This window comes from Phycodurus eques, chromosome 20 (assembly GCF_024500275.1).
Source record: "Phycodurus eques isolate BA_2022a chromosome 20, UOR_Pequ_1.1, whole genome shotgun sequence".
NCBI lineage: Eukaryota > Metazoa > Chordata > Actinopteri > Syngnathiformes > Syngnathidae > Phycodurus > Phycodurus eques.
In genome coordinates this window covers 10,831,597-10,851,108 of record NC_084544.1, presented here as the reverse complement: position 1 = coordinate 10,851,108, position 19,512 = coordinate 10,831,597, and the positions used below count along the sequence as shown (strand labels likewise).

At 40.5% G+C, this 19,512-nt stretch overlaps 1 protein-coding gene across 2 annotated transcripts; it reads left to right on the top strand.

Moving 5' to 3' along the window:
- The first annotated feature begins 7,037 nt into the window (after positions 1–7,037).
- On the top strand, positions 7,038–19,386 carry si:ch211-195b13.1 (STKc_SGK domain-containing protein). 2 transcript variants are annotated; one of them, XM_061665328.1, is made up of 13 exons: positions 7,038–7,501; positions 14,518–14,593; positions 15,295–15,370; positions 15,459–15,499; positions 15,600–15,657; positions 15,749–15,832; positions 15,943–16,074; positions 16,155–16,267; positions 16,376–16,499; positions 16,593–16,688; positions 16,777–16,932; positions 17,020–17,109; positions 17,639–19,386. In XM_061665328.1, exons 1-13 carry the CDS (start codon positions 7,474–7,476, stop codon positions 17,801–17,803), a joined length of 1,239 nt encoding a protein of 412 aa, XP_061521312.1. In that variant the 5' UTR covers positions 7,038–7,473; the 3' UTR covers positions 17,804–19,386. The 2 variants fall into 2 exon arrangements, with proteins under 2 accessions (XP_061521312.1, XP_061521311.1); XM_061665327.1 differs by lacking the exon at positions 7,038–7,501 and adding an exon at positions 13,293–13,510.
- Positions 19,387–19,512: the final 126 nt, after the last annotated feature.

The window sequence follows — 19,512 nt, the reverse complement described above, 5'->3', positions numbered from 1 at the left end:
TGTGGACATTACCTTTCGCAAATTCAACTTTGTTTTACCATTTTAAAAGATCTTTTCCTGGATGAAGATCATGAAAGCTTGAAGGGTTATCGTAGTACATACAACTCCATCTCAGCCGTGCCGTGACTTCAAATGCCGACTTGGTTGAATCACGAGACAGTCCGTACGCTTCCACGTGCACTCAGAAGACTAACTGATTTTATCTCACGAGGCGGGAATGCAGGAGGTCAGCGATGCTGATAAGGTCAGCTACAGGTGCCTTTTCCTCTCAAATAAAGAATGCAGGAGGTGGCGTACTTGGTGGGATTGTCGTCACACTGGCCCAGGTTTCCGAGAGCATCCATTCCAAATGACGCAAATGTTCCATTCTGTCATGACCACATGATGACGATAAAGGACATGATTGTCGCTCTCTGATTCAAGACCTCCATCCATCCATCCATCCATCCATCCATCCATCCATTTTCTGAGTCGCTTCTCCTCACTAGGGTCGCGGGCAGGAAGCCCCTGTTCACATCCTGGTTGTCACATCTGACTTTTATTAGTCAATAAATTCATATCATAAAGCTACACAACTGAAGCAACTGTCGGTCTACCAAAATTAATATTTCCGATACGACCATCATTGATATAAAATGTTCAGCTACTGTGAAACTTGGTTTGAAGTGTGACGTGGTCATCATCTGCAATCCCATTTCAGAAGGGATTGAAATAGTTTATCTGATCTTCAAGTGGAAAATCTGTAAAGGCCTTAAGATGTTTAAAATAAACATTGCCCGAAGACATAAAAGACTTTGAAATGAAACTCTAAAGAGCTGTAAATCGCTCAACCCTATACTCTGAAATACTTCCCTCTTAGCGCGCTTGCTGTCTCCGCTTAACTTGGGTGCTTTCGGGTACAAGGTTCAACTTATTTGCATGGCCGTGCAGTTAAAAACAGGCAATTCCACCAACCAGCCCGCCCCGTCTCCCAGTGGCTTCTTTCTCATTTGAGGTTGTTACATAACCCACTTCTCCATCAAACCAGGAAAGAGAGTCAAAATTCATGTGCTTCAAAATGTTTCACTTTTAGCTCTTAACAATACCTAGTAAAAACCACATTGCTGGCTATATATTGTATTTTTATTAAATATCACAGTATTAGATTATTTAATTTTAAGAGCTAAAGCGGTTGCAGAACATCAAACTCTACCACAGCTCCATGTGGAACTCCTTTTAACAAGCTGTACAACTAGCAGAAATATCCACAACCAACTAATGCCATTCCAACATAATTCTCTGCATTTTTGTGCTTCTAGTAGCATTTTACAAATACTTTGTTTGGGCCTAAACGCGGAAATAAGATGAATAAAATACAGAATTGGATATTTCGATGATTTTGGAAGTGTCTTGGTTTGGTATGGCCACTGTTCTTGTCAGTACATTGAATATTATCTTTCTGACAAACGTTGAGTAACACGTCCAAACGTATCGGCTATAAAACCTCACAATCCTTCATTAGCTCCTTTTCATGTGTTTTAAACATCGCAAAGTCTGTATGTTTTTTAATTTGTCTCTCTTGTACACGCACATACATTCTGAATGTTCTCATTGTGCAGTCACTGACTCACTGCTGTGATTTCTCATCACCACTTGCAGCATCAGGCCCGCACCTGCTTCTCTTTTCTCACATGCACAACATTGTCACGGCAGATAGTCTCATTCATTCATCATACTCCCTTCACTTAGGTTGACGTAATACTCGTCTTCTATCTCGCATCAGATCACTAACGCCCAATGACAGTGATGTCATAGCATGGCCCCTGCCCAAAGGATATGTAACTGTACATCTGGATTAAAACTCTTCACGTGGTGTTCGGACTAGGTCGATCTCAAGCCAACAGCAGCCATTTCTGCTTGCTTCTGGGTGCGAGGAGGTTTTGCATGCGGACTGTGGCTGAAGAAATAAAACGAGAATATTTCATCACTGCGCAAAAACGCATTGCAATGTAAACGTATCTTGTCCAGATCCAAGAGGAAGTATGTGCTATTTTTGTGCGTAACCCTTTGAAAGTGTTTCATAATAATACCTTATCATGGAATAGCATTAAAATATATTTATGTACATTCAATCTGATTTTATAATGGACAGTTCCATGATATAGGGGTTGGCACAGTCGGCAGGTTCTGGGCTCGGTCCTTCCTGTGTGGAGTTTGCATTTTCTGCTTGAGTGGAACGTCCCCTTCTTAGCTAAAGTGAAGACTCTCAAAATCACTGCGGTGCAAGTGACCGTGTAAATGGTGTTTGAATGTGTGTAAGTGGTATTTTTCATTCTGTTGTATTATTTGTTGGTAATATCCAACCTATTCTGTGCCTTTATGCATAGTATTTTAATAGTATTTGTAGCTTAACACTCAGCTAATAGTGCTGTTAGAGTAAGTAAGCTAACCGTCTGTGAAAAGCTCCTTTTGGCTGATTTAGTGGTCTTCCGTATGTGCCGCACCTAGCAGATGCATGACTGCATTTGCTCCTAATTCCTACAGTGAACTCATGTACACGTTATTCCTAGTAAACCCCCACCCCACACGCCCATCCCCATTTGCGCTTCCATTAGGTAAGATTAGATGTTGTATAACTTTTCCGTCACAAGCCCTCCTAATGCTGCTGCTAATGAGATATTTGAACCCTCTCACACACACATGACAAGCTTGAGTGTCTATATTGACTCTCTGGGTTATACAATAAGTTTTCATTAAGCACAGGCAGAAAGTGATATTACATATTGAGCGGCTCCATTAGGACAAGGCGACATTAATGATGACTTTGTGATCATTGGTGTGATGCAACGTGAGTCATTACCCGTTTTTTTTTTTTTTACAGTACAACACAATTACGTGGGTACGAGTGAGCTATTTTTGTGGTATATTTCCATGCTGCTCTATCCTTGGGGGCAGACTGGCCGGATGCCCTACAATAGTCCACCCTAATGTGCGTCCTCATTACTGTCAGAAAGGAAGTGACCTCATTTGTACAACTGATCTAAACTTTCTCTCTTTCCTCTCCCCCCTTACCAAGGAGCATTAACCATCAGATTCTTAATTGTACCGAATGTAACAACTCCCAGGAAAACATTCCTAAAAAACTGGGGAAAAACAAAGAAACCGAGGCATTATTAATAACTGTTTAAAGGCAGAATCAATGATACAGCGTTTGTATTTTGATCTTAGATTGTGCAGGTGTACCTAATTGGAGTGTCCGGTAAATGACGAAAACACACAACGTTAAAATGTCCAGTTTATCTAATATTTTCCAACAATTGCATTTTGTTAGTTTGATGGAAACAAAATTACGGACTAACATTAACCATTTTTTTAAAATTATACAACAAACAAAATGCAATCATTGATAATGTAATGGTTCATTCAGGGCAGTTCTGGGCATATTATGTGAATGATCATCTGTCACTCTATGTGCCCTTTGATTGACTGGTAGCCATTCTAGTGTGTAGCGCATCTTTCTTCATATTGGCTGACAAAACCTTCCTGTAGACTTCAGAGTTAATTTTGCTCCTGCCATCATTTGTTATGTATCTTAGTGAGCTCATCCCAGAAGAAGTCATGCAATTCCGAGCCATGACGTTATCATCATTGAATTTCACAGATGAGCAGATCCTTTCTTTTCCAAACTCTAAGCTTTTCATTACGTTGGGTTCCATCAATCTTTAAATATGGATCTCTTTAGAAAATCTGTCACAAAACAAATTTAAAACGAATAGATAAATAAAACCCACCCATACCTTGTGTGACTCAACATTTCAGGACCGGTTAAGAAGGCTGCTCCCTATGGTGACTAATATAAACTGATTCTATTTTTAAGCCAGTTAGTGATAAGCTGCTCCAAATCCAATGAACAACTTCAAGTCATCCTTATATACTAGAAGGCACAAAAACAATCGGGGCATATCGAAACAGCAGGTTTTACTTCATACATACAGTAGCTCTTTTCTATGAGTTTTCACATGACACCGCGAACAGACAGCTGCCACAATTCCATGGGAACAAGAATCTCTGACTTTGACAGACGCACACCTGACGATCTATATCCGGCATGACTGGCTGCTAATCAGGTTAAAGATAGCTACAGGCGAGCTAGGGCTGTTCGCTTAGTGACCTACTGTACAGACAGCATGAACTCAACTCCGCTAGCCTGCTGGCTCCTGCGCACACAGACGTAGTCTGTGTCCTCCTTAACACCCAGTGGCCTCAGAAAGATTACTTGGTTGAAAAGCACAGGAGAGGGAAACGATAAAGATGCAAAAATATACTTTATCTCTCTGAGAGTGATAGGTCATGTTTTCATCACTGTGTGTTTGTTTGTTTTTGTTTTTTGTTTACAAGCTAATGGATAGTCTATTAAAGCAACGTAATGGAACTTTGTGAAAGGGTAAAATAGGCAGGGTTTGAAAAGATGAGATCCTTCTGTTAATATTACAGGGCTTTTTGTGGCGTTGCATTCAGTTTAATGCCAAGGAAGGAAGGAAGGAACCCATTCAATTTGGATTATCAGATTAAAGGTTCTGACAGATGAATACATTTCATTTTCTGTGGTATCAATGGAAAACGTCCAGTCCCCAGAATAATAATAGCGCTGCCTGTCTGTGCACGCTTTCCACCACAAACCAGAAAGTTGCCTGCTCACTAAGACGGATGGAAACACATAAACGACAGTTCATTTTGTAGGCCTTGATGGAAGGAATTATATAATTGCAAAATATAAAAACAAAAAAATAATAATCTAGCGATGCCTAAGACTTTTGCAACGAAGTATATTGTATATCTAAATTCCTAGAAAGGAATGATGACGTACTTTATACAACCATTTTGACCTTCAAATACTTTTGTTTGTCATACATACAGTAACTGGCACAGATCCACATCAACCCAAAACTGTCTTAGTGATAAATAATGTCATTTTGCATGCAGCCAACTGAGGTGAAGCCTCATAAACGCAACCAGATAGAATGTAAATGAGACAACATCTTATTGTGTACGCGAGAACGCTCAACAATGACGCCAAAGGTTGTCAACGACAAAATGTCACAACTGATTCAAAACATCCTTCACTTCCATGCTCCCACTCTGCCCCAGTTTAAAAATTAAAAAGCGATCTGTACCGTCCGGGCCCGCTTTCAGATTCAAGTGAGCAAACGGGCTGATTGAATAGTCTGTATATATAAAACTCTCCTTTCACTTTCAATGGAAAGCATCACACAGCTAAGTGTCACAATCCTGTAACTTCTAGATGTTTGAAATAACAGCTTTTCTATATTTAATTCAAATGACGCAGGATTCTTAAGCATACATTCTTTGGCCACTTATGGTATATTTGTTGGTCATTGACAAGTCACTCTGAGGTGGACGTTTATAAGCAGGGGAGGAAATTGTACATCATTCCGTTCCTGTGCAGGCCTAATGAATGTTTAGATATGAATCGTTGCATGATGCCACAGTGTTAACCCAATGTAGATAAAGCTTTGGAGGAACAACGAAAACTATTGTAACTGGAAGCTTTACAAAATACACTTTATAGACAAACCTATTATTCAATTAATCAATCACATGCTTGGCTAGACCTCTGAGTAACCTCTGACCTCTGAAACATGAGTCCTCTTCTTACAATGACAATAGAATGCCCTTTTCTGCTCCAGAATGACTAAGCCTATGTAAACAAGGCAATGTCCATAATGGCATGCTTGGGTGTAGAAGAATGTGATATCCCTGACCGCATCAAACACCTTTGGCATGAACTCACAGTCTGGAGGTCTTATAGCTACAAATGTTAAGACCGACTCCCATTAAATACTGCCTCGTTTGAATGTAATCTGGCCCACAAACGTCTGCTTTTCTCTGTGCAGGTTGTTATGTTCATTAGATTCTAGAGTGATCTACAGGGGGGGATTTTTACTTATACAGCAGAACCTCAGGGGGCGGGTTTTTTTTTGTGTGATTTATTAGTTTCAGACAGTCTGACTAAAATCTAATTGTTCAAAATCCAAAGAAATGTTTCCCATATGAAATAATACAAATAACAGCAGAAAATCTTAACAAAAGTAAAGTTTATAGAGCATAGCAGTCATGCTCAAACTATTTTGACTGAGTGTGACTGTTCGATAGGAAAGTGTGGTGAAACTGTTCTTATACTGCCTGCTTTTAATTTGCGTGTCTTGCTTTTGACAGGCTGTGTTACGCAGATATTGCAGAGCAGACCAGGAGGGTTATTGCTTTGAGTTGTTATTAAAAGTTTGTATTGTGGAATACGCATTGCAATCTGTCGAACTCGTACACAACTTACAAAATGCTTCAGATCATCGATTGTGGGAAATGAACTGCAGTCATGCGTTTTTTGTTTTGTACGAAAAAAGGGACAAAATAAGATGTAAAAAAAAATGGTTCAAAACTGAATCACAAAAACTATGGCATATGAAAACTGAGGTTCCTTTGTGAACTGTTTCAATTAGTTCAACTAGATTTACTTAGAGATGGAACTTTTTTGACTGTCACAAATGATGCTAGTTTAAACAGTTTTTCACCCTCCTCTTGCTAACAATTTCAATTTCATGCAGCAACCTTTCCAACTCAAGTCACAGTCATACATTTAGCTGTAACCTGTAAACAAGCAGAGAAATAACGTATGCCACATTATAAACATATTATAAAAATGGTTTCAGCTCTGTTTCAGTCATTTCAAGTCACTTCCCGTAACAATTATTCATACTCCCTCATCTTGTTCAGTCAAATTCAATTCTGCATTGCTGCTTTGTGCCACTTGTTTCCATGAACACATCTCCCATCTTTTTTCCATCTCAGTGTCACAACAACACTCAGCACAGCATTCAGACTTGTCCTCACTTGTTGTGCCCTGCAGCACGAGGCAATGAGCTTGTCACAAAGGCTACCTGGATCATTTGGTCTAAAAACAGCTCAGCGGAGCCAGAGGATGCTGGTGAGCTGTGAGGGTTATCGGTGCAACTGTGGCCAATTAAAAGCTCACTGTCCAGTCCCTGTCTTCCTCCTGTGGCTTTCCTTGTCATGGAGACCAGGGTCCCCACAGGACTCCCGCTCTCATGGGAGCCGTAACCAGACACCTGCTTTTTGTTTTGTTCCAGGATGGAGGATTTTGGCTGAGGGAGACCTGTATAGGCAAGGCAGGTGCGTCGCAGATCTTTGGTTTCAGCCACATTGTCTAAGTGAATACAGGGTGCAAAGGAAAAGAATACATAAGTAGGGTGGTGCGCTGAGGAAAGTTGTTTGCCTTTAAATTGAGGACTTTTCCACTGCAGCGAAAGCTATTGAAAGGAAGAGAGAGAAGCAGAGGGAGGTGTATGTGTGTGCTCAGGCTGCGGTCACAGATATCTGGATCTGGATGCTCTGCTGCAGATAAATATTCCACCATTGCAGAGTCACTCTAAGAGCTCATATTGTTCTGGACTAGAGATGAAGACTGGCAAGAAATCCATCATAGGTAGGTACACCTTTGATTACTGTCTGTGTAATGAGATTGTCAGCATCTAAGTGACAAATGTAAAGGATGATGCATCCTGAAACGTGCAACTTTTTTTAAATTTTTTTTTAGCACAGTCATTTTTACCTTGTCTGTGAATAAGTCCTTCACCTCTGCTAGAGTAATTTGGGAGACATGCGTCACTGCAAGAATGCATTTCAAGCACTGCGTAGTCTTCCTCTGTCTGCTCTCAAATCGTGCTGTTCATTTTGCCTCGTCATCTCATTCAATTCGAGAAGAAAAAGAGAATGTAACAAGGATGATTTTGGAATTTCAGCCCCAAACACAGAGCTGGCACCATTCACGTTAATGTCGTCATTTGTCAGGGACCACTTGTCCACTGATGCAGCTGTGTTTGAGCCCTATGAACTCTGCTTTGCAACAAGTGGCTACAAAAACAAATGTGTGATGTGTCCAAGAAAAAAACCTACTTGCTGCGCCTGCAAATTATATTTGAATTGTACATTTTATGATAAATTACAAAGTACTTTTGTTGGCATTGCCTAGTGGTTAGCACATGTCTCATGCCTCAACTAATCTCAGTTCATCAGTACAGCACTAATGTTAGCCGTTCTTCGCAGACGAACAAGAATATGATTGAGTACTGATATATTGTCTGTCTACGTGTTGCTGCGCCGTCTGTGTACAATCCATTGTTAAAGAATTATAGCAATGCAACGTAGATGCTAATTTGAGTCAGCATTAAACTAGGAGACTGAAAGGCTAATTTACGTAGTTGTTTTAAATGCACGAGGTGTAATTCTCCGTTTTATGTTGAGTTTGGCAGTAAACTTCAACTGGAAGCAGCAATAAACAGCTTGAAGTCTCTTTCTGGAAGAACTGTCCACGATTTGCCAAAGAACTGCTTATTATGAAGTGCGTTGAGTTCACTGCCACCGTACAGCGCTTGAATCTCGCAAGTCAAAGCAAAGCAAAAAAATAAAAATCAGCTGAACGACGACTCGTATCTAGAAAAAAAACCAAGGCACCGCTCTACTCCAGCCTCTTCCCACATTCTCAAAAAATATCCACGTTAGGTTAATTGAAAATGCCAATATACTGTATTTCATGAAGTGAACTAGATTACAGGGTAATAATTTTCCAGGGCCATCCTAGTAACAAACCACTACTAAAGGTACAGTATACACAAATGTACTTTTTTTGTGTACAATGCTCATGGACTTATCCAGTTCAATTCTCACATTTCATCAGTTTATTTGGATTCCACATTGATTTGTTTTCCATAAAAGTGACTACTTGAGGTTTATGCAGGGTTTGAAAGGCCATCATTAACCCTCAGTAGACAACAGTTGGAAACAGTTTTTGTTTCTTTGCGGACAGATGGAAAATACAAAGCATGCACAGTTTTAGACAAGATGCAGCTAACAGTTTTTCACAGGAATGGCAATGCCGCCATTAAAACCTTCACTTTAAGATGTTTGAAAAAAAAACTTCTAAAATGTCCCATAAAGGAGAGGTCAAAATGGCAGCTTTTATCAGTTTATTTTGAAACGTTACCCCGTAATGGCCTCTAAATCTAATGGAAAATATGATTGTGGCAGGCTATGTTGTTCATGTTTTGTTTTGTTTTTGAACAGTTTTGTCTCATGTCATGTCTGAGGTTTCTTTCTGTGTTAAAGTGATGCAGTGCATGGCTGATGAAATCATTCCAAAAGGAGATAAAACATTTTCCACATTTAGTATCTCTCTCCATGGAAATGGGGGAATGAAAATAAGTTATCTTATCTCCTGCCCGGGAATTCAGATGGGAAGCAAACACAGTGTGATTCCAGTCAGAGCTCCAAGAGTCAATTGTGACTGGACTGAGCTGGATCTCCACCACTAGCTTTTGTTTCTCAATGTGTTTCTTTCTCATATGTAACATGGACGCAAATGCAAAAAGGAAAGGGGCTGAATTTAAGCAGCAGTTCAGTGCATAGTTGTCGTGACTGCGTGGGAGTGAAACGGAGGCGCGCGATTGTTGCTGCACCGACCAAACAGACTATTAAATTACCAACACGGTCATTAGCCAGCAGTCCTACTCAGCATGCAGTTGGGTTTGCCTGTGTGACTCATTCCTCTACCTTCTGCTGTCTCACAACCACAACACTTGGAATACAGCACGCACGAGGATAACAAAAATCCCTCTTTCAAGTTGTGCTTCCATCCATCCAACCATTTTCTGAGCCGCTTCTCCTCACTAGGGTCGCGGGCATGCTTGGAGCCCGTCCCAGCTATCGGAAACTGAGATTTTCATAATGATACCAACTTGCAAGGGCATACAAAGGATATTTTTTTCTTTTTTAGTATCATAGTTACCCACCAAAAAAACAAGCAAGGACTGAAACTAATTCCAACAAGTCAAACATCACAATCACTCTGATGAGACTAAGATAAGAAAAGAAAGTTCAAGGGCTTTTACTGGAGCTGTTGGCAGGGGATTCCCGTTATCTTTAACTGCTGGTCGGGAAGTGATAGTGAACCATGACTATCACGCATCGGTCACAAGACTGAACAGGATGGCAGAAAACAGAACCAATTTCGTGAAAGTGACATGTGACAATTGGCAGCATGGCCATAGGAGTGACATTTGACAAGATGCACTCCCCTCCAAAGGTAATGAGGTCAACTGCTTTATTTAGCTGCAGACTGAAAACTTTTGTTTTTATTCATCAAAAGAGGAATAGGGGACAAGAGATCAATATCCATCCATCCATTTTCTGAGCCGCTTCTCCTCACTAGGGTCGCGGGCGTGCTGGAGCCTATCCCAGTTGTCATTGGGCAGGAGGCGGGGTACACCCTGAAATGGTTGCCAGCCAATCGCAGGGCACATACAAACAAACAACCATTCGCACTCACAGTCACACCTACGGTCAATTTAGAGTCTCCAATTAATGCATGTTTTTGGGATGTGGGAGGAAACCGGAGTGCCCAAAGAAAACCCACGCAGGCACGGGGAGAACATGCAAACTCCACACAGGCGGGGCCGGGGATTGAACCCCGCACCTCAGAACTGTGAGGCTGACGCTCTAACCAGTCAGTCACCGTGCCGCCCAGAGATCAATATTCCAGCTTTAATTTCAAGATATTTGCAGTTTTATCAGATACAAAATTTATTGGATAGCATTATTTGTAACAGTAACAGATAGACTTAAATTACATGAGAGTGAAAAAGACTATGGATTTACTAATCCTCTGCTTGCAATGACTCTATCAAGACAAATTGATAGAGTCCACTTTCTTTCTCTTTCAGTTGTTGTTTGTTTTGTAGTGTTACTCCATTTTGTCTCCTCTTTCGCAGGTAAAAAGTATGCTCTATAGGGTTTAAGTCCGGTGATTGGCTTTGTCAGTCTAAAACTTTCCGCTTCTTTTTCCAAACTCCTCTGTTGTTCTGGCAGTGTATTTTGGGTCATTATCTGGCTGAATTATGAAGGCCCTCCCCATCAATTTGGTTGTGTTGTTCTTTTAATTGGCAGGCAAGTGTTTCTGTAGACCTCTCTCATTTTGCGGCTGTCCTGATGATGTGTTCCATCAATGAAGATTAGTGAGCCCGTCCCGCAAGAAACCATGCAAGTCCAAGCCATAGCCTTTTTCAGTTCCACTGACAAAAACTGATTCATACCAATTATCGCCACACTTTGAAGTCGGAGAGAATTGGAAGATGCTTCTCACTGTCACATTCCTTTTCTTTGTTGAATTCATTGGCAAGGTAGATTGTGTTGCGCTGCCATAACACCTTATTGACACAGCTAACACACCACGCCCTGCTGCTGACATCATCTGTAAGTGAGCAACAAGAACATTAATTCTCTCAGTTGTAATCCGCCTTATTTATAACTGACGCATTTTCTTTTCTTCCCATTCTATCCTTATGTTCTATTGAAAACATGGGAAAGACACGGAACTACAGTATGTGTTGACCTATTAACAAATACAGTACGGCAGAAGCGTTTTGTGCCACAAGGGACAGAAATTCTCAGCGCTACACAAAGTTTGAATGACAGTGCTGTGGAGTACCTTTCACAAAGATGTTGAACCGTCATTCAAACAGGGAATAGCCGTTTTGTCGTCCTTGTTCCTTCACATCGGGACAAACAATACAAAATGGAAAACAGAAGAGTCTTGCATGTCTTCGCACATGCTACAATGACAACATCCCATGTGAATAATTCAGAGGAATGAGGCGAGAAAGCAGAGGAGGAGGATTGGTGTCATATCCCATCTGACGTGGTTGTTTTTTTTGTCAAGAGAGCTGAGTGTTTGCTTTGGTAGATAGCCTTTCAGCACCACTGCACCTGCAAGAGTCTTTTTTTATGCCAGAAAGTGCACTTAACTTCCGCTTTCCATTACACAATTGCTGTTGGCCTCATGCAAGCTCACTTCCTTTTATGAATGCATGATTGTCACATGCAAAACAAAGAAACTAAAAAGGGGTTCTCCACTGGCAGATGAAGGAAACTAAGATTTCAGTAGGTGTTTATATGTTTGAACGCTCACGACCAAAGAAAAACCCCATCACTCACTGACTCGTTTGTTATGCAGATCTGTCATTTCCCTCAAGCTCGGGATAGCGATTTGCATAAAGGCACACTTATGTAACTTACAAGGTTAGTGGACCACATCCACAACAGATGGAACGATCGTTGCCGCGGCTTAGAGTAGCAATGGCGTCATGTCTCATTTCTCTGAATTTATATAATTCCACCTGCATGGCAAAGTCACCTTGACCTCATAGTAAGGCAAAGGGAGGAGATGCAGAGACACATAAATAGATTACATTTATGCATGATTATTACACTGCTTTTTGTTTTGTCGCTATTTGCATGGATTTGAAATTGAAGCTGCCTGAAAAATAACCTCTGTTGTTAAATCTGTGATGACCTTACGTTGTTTAGTACATTCAATAGTTTGGTGCGAGTACTTTTCATGGTCAAAATGGCATCCAAAGTTTTTACTTCCGGAAGATGTTGAGATAGCTCCTCCTGTCAACACCGCGGTGTGCCGCTATGTTATGTTTCCTATGTTGTCACTCTGCATTTACATGTCCACCGGACATCAAAGTGGCATCTTACATCGAACACGGAAGCTGACTGCATAGCCCACTGAATGTAATGGTGACAGATCAATCATCTCCCTATAATCTAAATAGATAGATGCAAAGACACTGCAAGTCACAGAAAGGCATAGAAGTGAACGTCCTTGGCAATCTATTGGTCGATTCGTGGATCAAACACATCATGTGAATGTTTCCATTCAGCTCCTTGTTAGAGAACAGCAAGTTGTGGAAAGAGTACAAAATCATCTAACAGTTAAGACATGTGCATTCAAATTGTTTCATTTAGATGAGGTCAAATTCGTACTGCATTTTAAGCTTCATCGTGAAATTCTATCCAAAGCCGAATATATCTCTTTGTGAGCAGTGTATCTTCGTATCTTTGTGCTGTGCACGTGTGCAGTTATGGCTCTTCCAGGCGCTGTCACAGCACACATTCCCATTGTTTGCACTGGGATGGCAGTCAGTTGCAGTCTCGCACTGAGAGAAATGAAGAGGAAGAGATCCTCACACTCCCACATCTTTTTACACCTCCTCCTCCTCTGCAGTGAGGTCGTCATCAGCCTTCTCCTGCAGGCGAAGTACGGGTGCAGCGGAATCCCGTGACGTCACGCCCCCGCCGGTTGCCACGGCGACGGTCGTGACGTACATGGGCGTCAACAGCGGTACCACGTGGTCTTTATAAATACAGAGGCTGTCCTGCGTTGGCATTCGGCAAGTGAGAGCGGAGCGCGTTCGGTTGAGCTCTGCGCCCGTGCGTAATTGGAGCAAAGCAAGTCGGCGACACCTGATTTGGAGATTATCAGAGAGGAAATAGTGTTGTTTTGTTTTAACTCGGCGTTTCAACATGGCTGTGACCGAAGCGGGATGCGACCTCACGTACTGCAAAATGAGGGGAATTGTTTCTGTTCTCACCGGTGAGCGACCAAAATATTTTTATTTGACCTTTTTTATTTATTTACTTAGGTGTTATTTAGGTTCCTTAAATACTAATGCATTGTTCTTCTATTACCTGTCAGGACGATTTTTCCAAACTCCTCTGTTGCCAGAACAACAGAGGAGTTTGGAAAAAGAAGCGGAAAGTTTTAGACTGACCAAGCCAATCACCAGACTGTATTGTGTTTCGGTGTTGGATTTTACGCGCAATTACGCGTTGCACGAATCAAATGAGCAAATTTGGAATGATACAAAACTGCACTCTCCCAGGTTAGGAATAAGACTTTCGAATGGAAACTGCTTTGCTGGCCACCACCAATGTCTGAATGAGTGACCCAAGTGGTTGCGTAACCAATAAGCCCGCAGTATTAAGAGTTCTATGCAACAGCGTAAATCTGTCCTATAAAAGGATTTTTGGACCTCGCACACAACGGATTATTGCACTAACAGAGTTTTTTTGTTTTTTTTCCCACATGAAGAAAGGTCCTTTTGTTTACTGCATGCTTAAGCATATTTGTCCAATGTTCATATATACAACATTAGATACACCAGCAAAATGAAGGCTGCATCACAATTATGGCCTTACAAAGACCATGCTTGTTGTTTTATATTAATTTAATGTGTATTATTTTTAGCTGTCGTGTATATAGGTGTATTGCATTTTTTTCATGCTGGAGTTAACACATTCACTGCCATTGATGGCTTTAGAAGTCAAATATCCATGTTAACTGAAAAGGCTGGCAGTGAATGAGTTAATGAAGTGTTTCTAATATTTAGACCATTTCATTCGCCTACAGAAAACATTAAACACTACTGCCAACTACTAACACAATATATTTTTTAATAAATCCATACATCATCTATCCGTACGAGACTGTGTTCATCAAAACTTGCCGCTATTAACTCTGTAAAGCAGCATTTTCAAAATAGATCTCAACAACTTGTATATTTCTGCTAACATCAATGGCTCCTTTCCTTCCATTTTCAGCTTTCATCAAGGAGAGAAAAATGGGGTTGAATGATTTCATCCAGAAGCTAGTGTCGACCCCTCACATCTGCCAACAGTGAGTATTGTACTATGAAACAAACTCTTTTACGGTTTGAATAGAAATGACAATTAGGCACAAGAGGCATTTTTGGCATCCGTCAGAGCTTTTGTAGTTATTTCTGACCACTCGTCCATTTAGATCACTGGCCAATCTAATCTGTCACCTGAGCTGGGTAGGACATTCTGTGAAAAGCTTAATCTGGGTCCAAGAAGCCAGTGTAAGAATAGACCTTTTGTGATGAGCCTGGAACAACCTACCCACTGCTTAATCACCTTTACAGAAAATCCCCCGGTGTCCGCTAGATAATCCAATAATCAAATTAAAACAAAATGTGGTTTGGACCATCGCATGTGCCTAAATTAGTGTGTAGGCCTTTAGATTTGGGTCTGGTATTGAACAAAATACCAAAGGGCTGTATCCGCGTCCTTTAAATGCTCTCAAGGGGCAACTGGCTGAGTCCTTGCAGAGCTGCCTTGTCACGGGTCAGCCGCTTAAGCTTTTTCTCAGACAGGTTAACACCCAGGCACCTGTCGTAAACTTGACCTGTCTAGATGTATCAGATAGTTAATTCACTCCACAGCGAGGGGAGTGCACTCAGCATGTCAAGAATGCCTTTCAAATGTATCATTGTGGTCTTAAAAAAAAGATAAAACAAGGTTCATATTGATACAAGAGGAAGGCCGAAGGTAATTGAATCCATCTAATCTTTTTTTCAGTGTTGAAGTCAACAACTTCCTGAAGATTGATGAGAATCAGAATGAGGAGGTTGAAAATGATCTCGCTGAAAGAAGGGTAAGCAGGAACGGATGATTCACTGTCATACATTTTTCTGTGTAAATATCGGAGTGTATTTATACGTTTCCTCATTCTTGTCTTATAGAAGTTCGTTAATTCGCAAAGTTCACTTGCTGAGGACACTCAGTAAGTACCCGCATTGATTTAATTTAATGACTAAGAATGCTCATAAAAAATCAATAAAAAATCTCTGTAAAATTCTAATTGAGTGTATGTGCCTGTACAGGATCAAACCCTGTGATTTCGACTACCTCAAAATCATCGGCAGAGGCAGCTTTGGAAAGGTGATTTTAATTTTTTTGTAATATCTATTCTTTTATTTATTCATTTTTTTGCCCCTGATAGCGATTCTAATGTGCATTTTCTCTGATGCAGGTTCTGCTAGCACGACACAAGGAGTCCACTAAATATTACGCTGTCAAAGTGCTGCAGAAGAAAATGATCCTGAAGAAGAAAGAGGTACAGTATATTTTTGTAGGTCTCGTGAACCAGTATACATTTTCGTTGTCGTAATATCAAATGGCACCACGATGAAAATAAACAACATGTTCCTTTTGCCTCTCTTCCAGCAAAAGCATATCATGGCTGAACGCAGCGTGCTCATGAAGAACATCAAGCATCCCTTCCTAGTGGGACTGCACTACTCCTTCCAAACTACTGATAAACTTTACTTTGTACTTGACTACGTTAATGGTGGAGAGGTATGCGTCGGAGATCTTGAAATAAACCTTAAAAGGGAAAAGGTGTTTGTCGTAGATATTAACAGCTTTTGTCCTTTCAGCTCTTCTACCATCTGCAGAGAGAAAGGATCTTCTTGGAACCCCGTGCCAGATTTTACACTGCTGAAATTGCAAGTGCACTCGGCTACCTCCACTCCCTGCATATTGTGTACAGGTAACGATAAGAAACCCTACAGCGCCCCCTTGTGGACAGCTGTAAAAAAAAAGCGTTTACAATTGTGGCGAATCATTTTTGTGTAATCTTTTCCCTTTTTCGTCACAGGGACCTTAAGCCCGAGAACATCCTGTTAGACTCCCAAGGCCACATTGTCCTAACAGACTTTGGTCTCTGCAAAGAAGATCTTGAACCTAATGGCACAACAACCACTTTCTGTGGGACCCCTGAGGTACAAACCGAGTTTATCCAATTATATTCTCTCGACCAGTGAACACACAAGTGACAAATCAGATGACTCTTATGTTTGTGTTTAATTTCATAGTATTTGGCTCCGGAGGTTCTCCAGAAGCAGGCCTATGACCGTACAGTTGACTGGTGGTGTTTGGGATCTGTGCTCTATGAAATGCTATATGGACTTGTAAGTTGAAACTGTGACGTTACGGCTTGTGTCCAATTTCGCGTTAAATTTAAACTAAATGTGTCACGCTTACCTTTGCATCGCGCAGCCTCCCTTCTACAGTCGCAACACAGCTGAGATGTACAACAACATCCTGCACAAGGTTCCTATACTCAAACCCAACGTGTCAAACTCGGGAAGGGAGCTGCTTGAGGGTTTGCTGCAGAAGGATCGCACCAAGAGACTGGGGGTGAAGGATGATTTTGTAAGTACACAAACCTGAATTCAATTCCACTTGACACGGAACTTTCTGAAGACACATAATGAATAAAACCGTTTTGTTTTTCTCCAGCTCGAACTGAAGTACCACTCCTTCTTCTCGCCGATCAACTGGGACGACCTGATGGCCAAGAAGATCACTCCGCCCTTCATCCCCTCTGTGGTAGGTTCAACAGTAGATTTCAAAAAGGGATGGGCATAGGAGTCAATTGAAATTATAGTTAAGAAGTACATCTCGACTTCAACCGAGGTAACATTGGAGTGCAATACTTAATTGCAACCAGCAGAGGTGCTGTCAAATTCAGTCTCAATCATTACTCCACCGTGATACTCAATTTGACGTCACGTTTTTTAAATACATTAGTCGATCAATTTTCCACAGTTTTTAGGTAGGATTTTTAAAAGGGGCTACTTGTAAGCCTAACAGTGAGTCAAGTGTTCAATGTTCATAATCATCATCAACCATTTATAAAGAAAAAGCATACTAATTTGATTACTTAATCTTTACATCAACAGATTGTATCAATGCAAAGTCATGTTAATGTTTAGAACTGCTCTGCATCATACTGAGGGGCGTTTGTAATATAGAGTTTTACGCAGAGGCTACATGAGATGGGCGTATTTAGTTTTGGCTCAATACACCAATAAAGTAGGAGTGTTAATGATATTTCCCCTCCTGCTTGATTTTGCAGAGTGGTCCCACAGACCTACGCCACTTTGACCCGGAGTTCACCCACTTGCCTGTGTCCTCCTCCCTGAGCAACGACACCTTCGGTGTGACCAGCAGTATCAAAGAAGCAGCGGGGGCATTCCCTGGATTTTCCTATGGGCCTCCAGCAGACCATTCCTTTTTGTGAATACCAGTATCATTAACTGATATTCTCTCCCAGTAACCACAAGCTCTGGATTGAGTTTTGTTTTGACAGCGGGACCACATACGGGACCTACTGAGGGTCAAATCTTGAAGGATCTTTTTACATGACTCATGTACTGAGATGGATTCATGTTACAACATCATCGGCCCTACACTTCTGCCTCTATCATCTAAAACAATAATTAAAAAAAAAAACTCTAAGTGTGCCAAGTACTGAAGCACTCCGGGATCTTACAACATCACCCACTGGTGACTGGACCTCACTGCTCCGAAGAGAAGTGCCTGAAGTTTATTGGGACGCAATTGGGACGGCGCCTGCAAGAGTCAACTTTTTCCAGTACTATTCCACTCGACTTTTGACAGGGGCACACTGGCCGTTCAGGGTGATGCCTTCATTCCATGTTTGCATACGCTATATGTTCGAACTAAAATGGTCTCCAAGTTCATTATGCAACTTAATTTCATGTTAATGCTCTATTGCACGGATGGAAACATGGGTCCAGAATAAAGACGAGTCATATCATATCTGTATTCTCCTAATTCATATCTTTACTTTGGACCAAATTTAACATGCTCATTAACTAAAATCTAAATATTTACATTTTAAATTGTATTTCTTTTCATAAAAACGAGAGATTCATTGTTTACCCTTTGTAATATGCATTTTATATATATATATATATATATATATATATATATATATATATGTTAATGTTGCCCATTGTGTATGTATGTGTGTGTATATATATATATATATATATATATATATATGTATATATATATGTATATATATATAGACTTAGCGAAACCTATATTTATTGAATGGCAATATAACCCCCGAAAGCCGTCATTTACAAGCAATCCATATATCTATATTATTGATCTGGAACGTGTGATTCAACCAGCAATAACAGGTTTGAACAATGTTTATCAATCATTTTCACAATTCGAATGTTTTACAGTAAACATGCCATACAAACTATATTAAAGATGTCATTGTATTTATACATCGTGTCGAGAGGACCTGTGAATGTTTTGTGCCTGTCCATGTATACTGTGTGTACAGTACATATCTCTTTTCCATTACCTGTTGTTCCCTCCCATAGAGATCTTGATTTATATAAGTGCTTCATTAACTTGACTGAGGACAAAAGGATGGAGCAGGCTTCAGCATTAGCCACAAACCCTCTGCTTAATAGGCTTTCTTAAATAGTGCAATAAAATCGCACTGGCTTTAATGGAGGAATTATCGATGGATCTTGCAACAGAATGGGACTAGTAATGTATGAAGTTGTGTTACATTATTGAAAATTGATGATTTATTGCTCGTACATATATGAAAAAACTGATGCATGTAAAGGTGCATTTTAAAGACTGTTGAAAAAAGCACTGCACAGTACATCATTTTCTTCCATATTTGGAAGTTGCAATTTTCTCTTTTGTATTTCAGTGTGTATTTATTTTCCTGCCATTGTTTCTGGATTAAGAAAGTAATTTACATGATCTACTCAAGTATTGAAAATTAATGTCAGAAATTCCAAATAAAATCTCTTACCTGAAAACCAACGCTGTCATTGTCATAGTGCTATGGATGCTGCTCTACTTTATCCATCCATTCATTTTCATTCATGCTTATTCTTTTTAGGATGACGCGTGATCTGGAGCCTATTCTAGTTGACTTTGTGTGGAGTA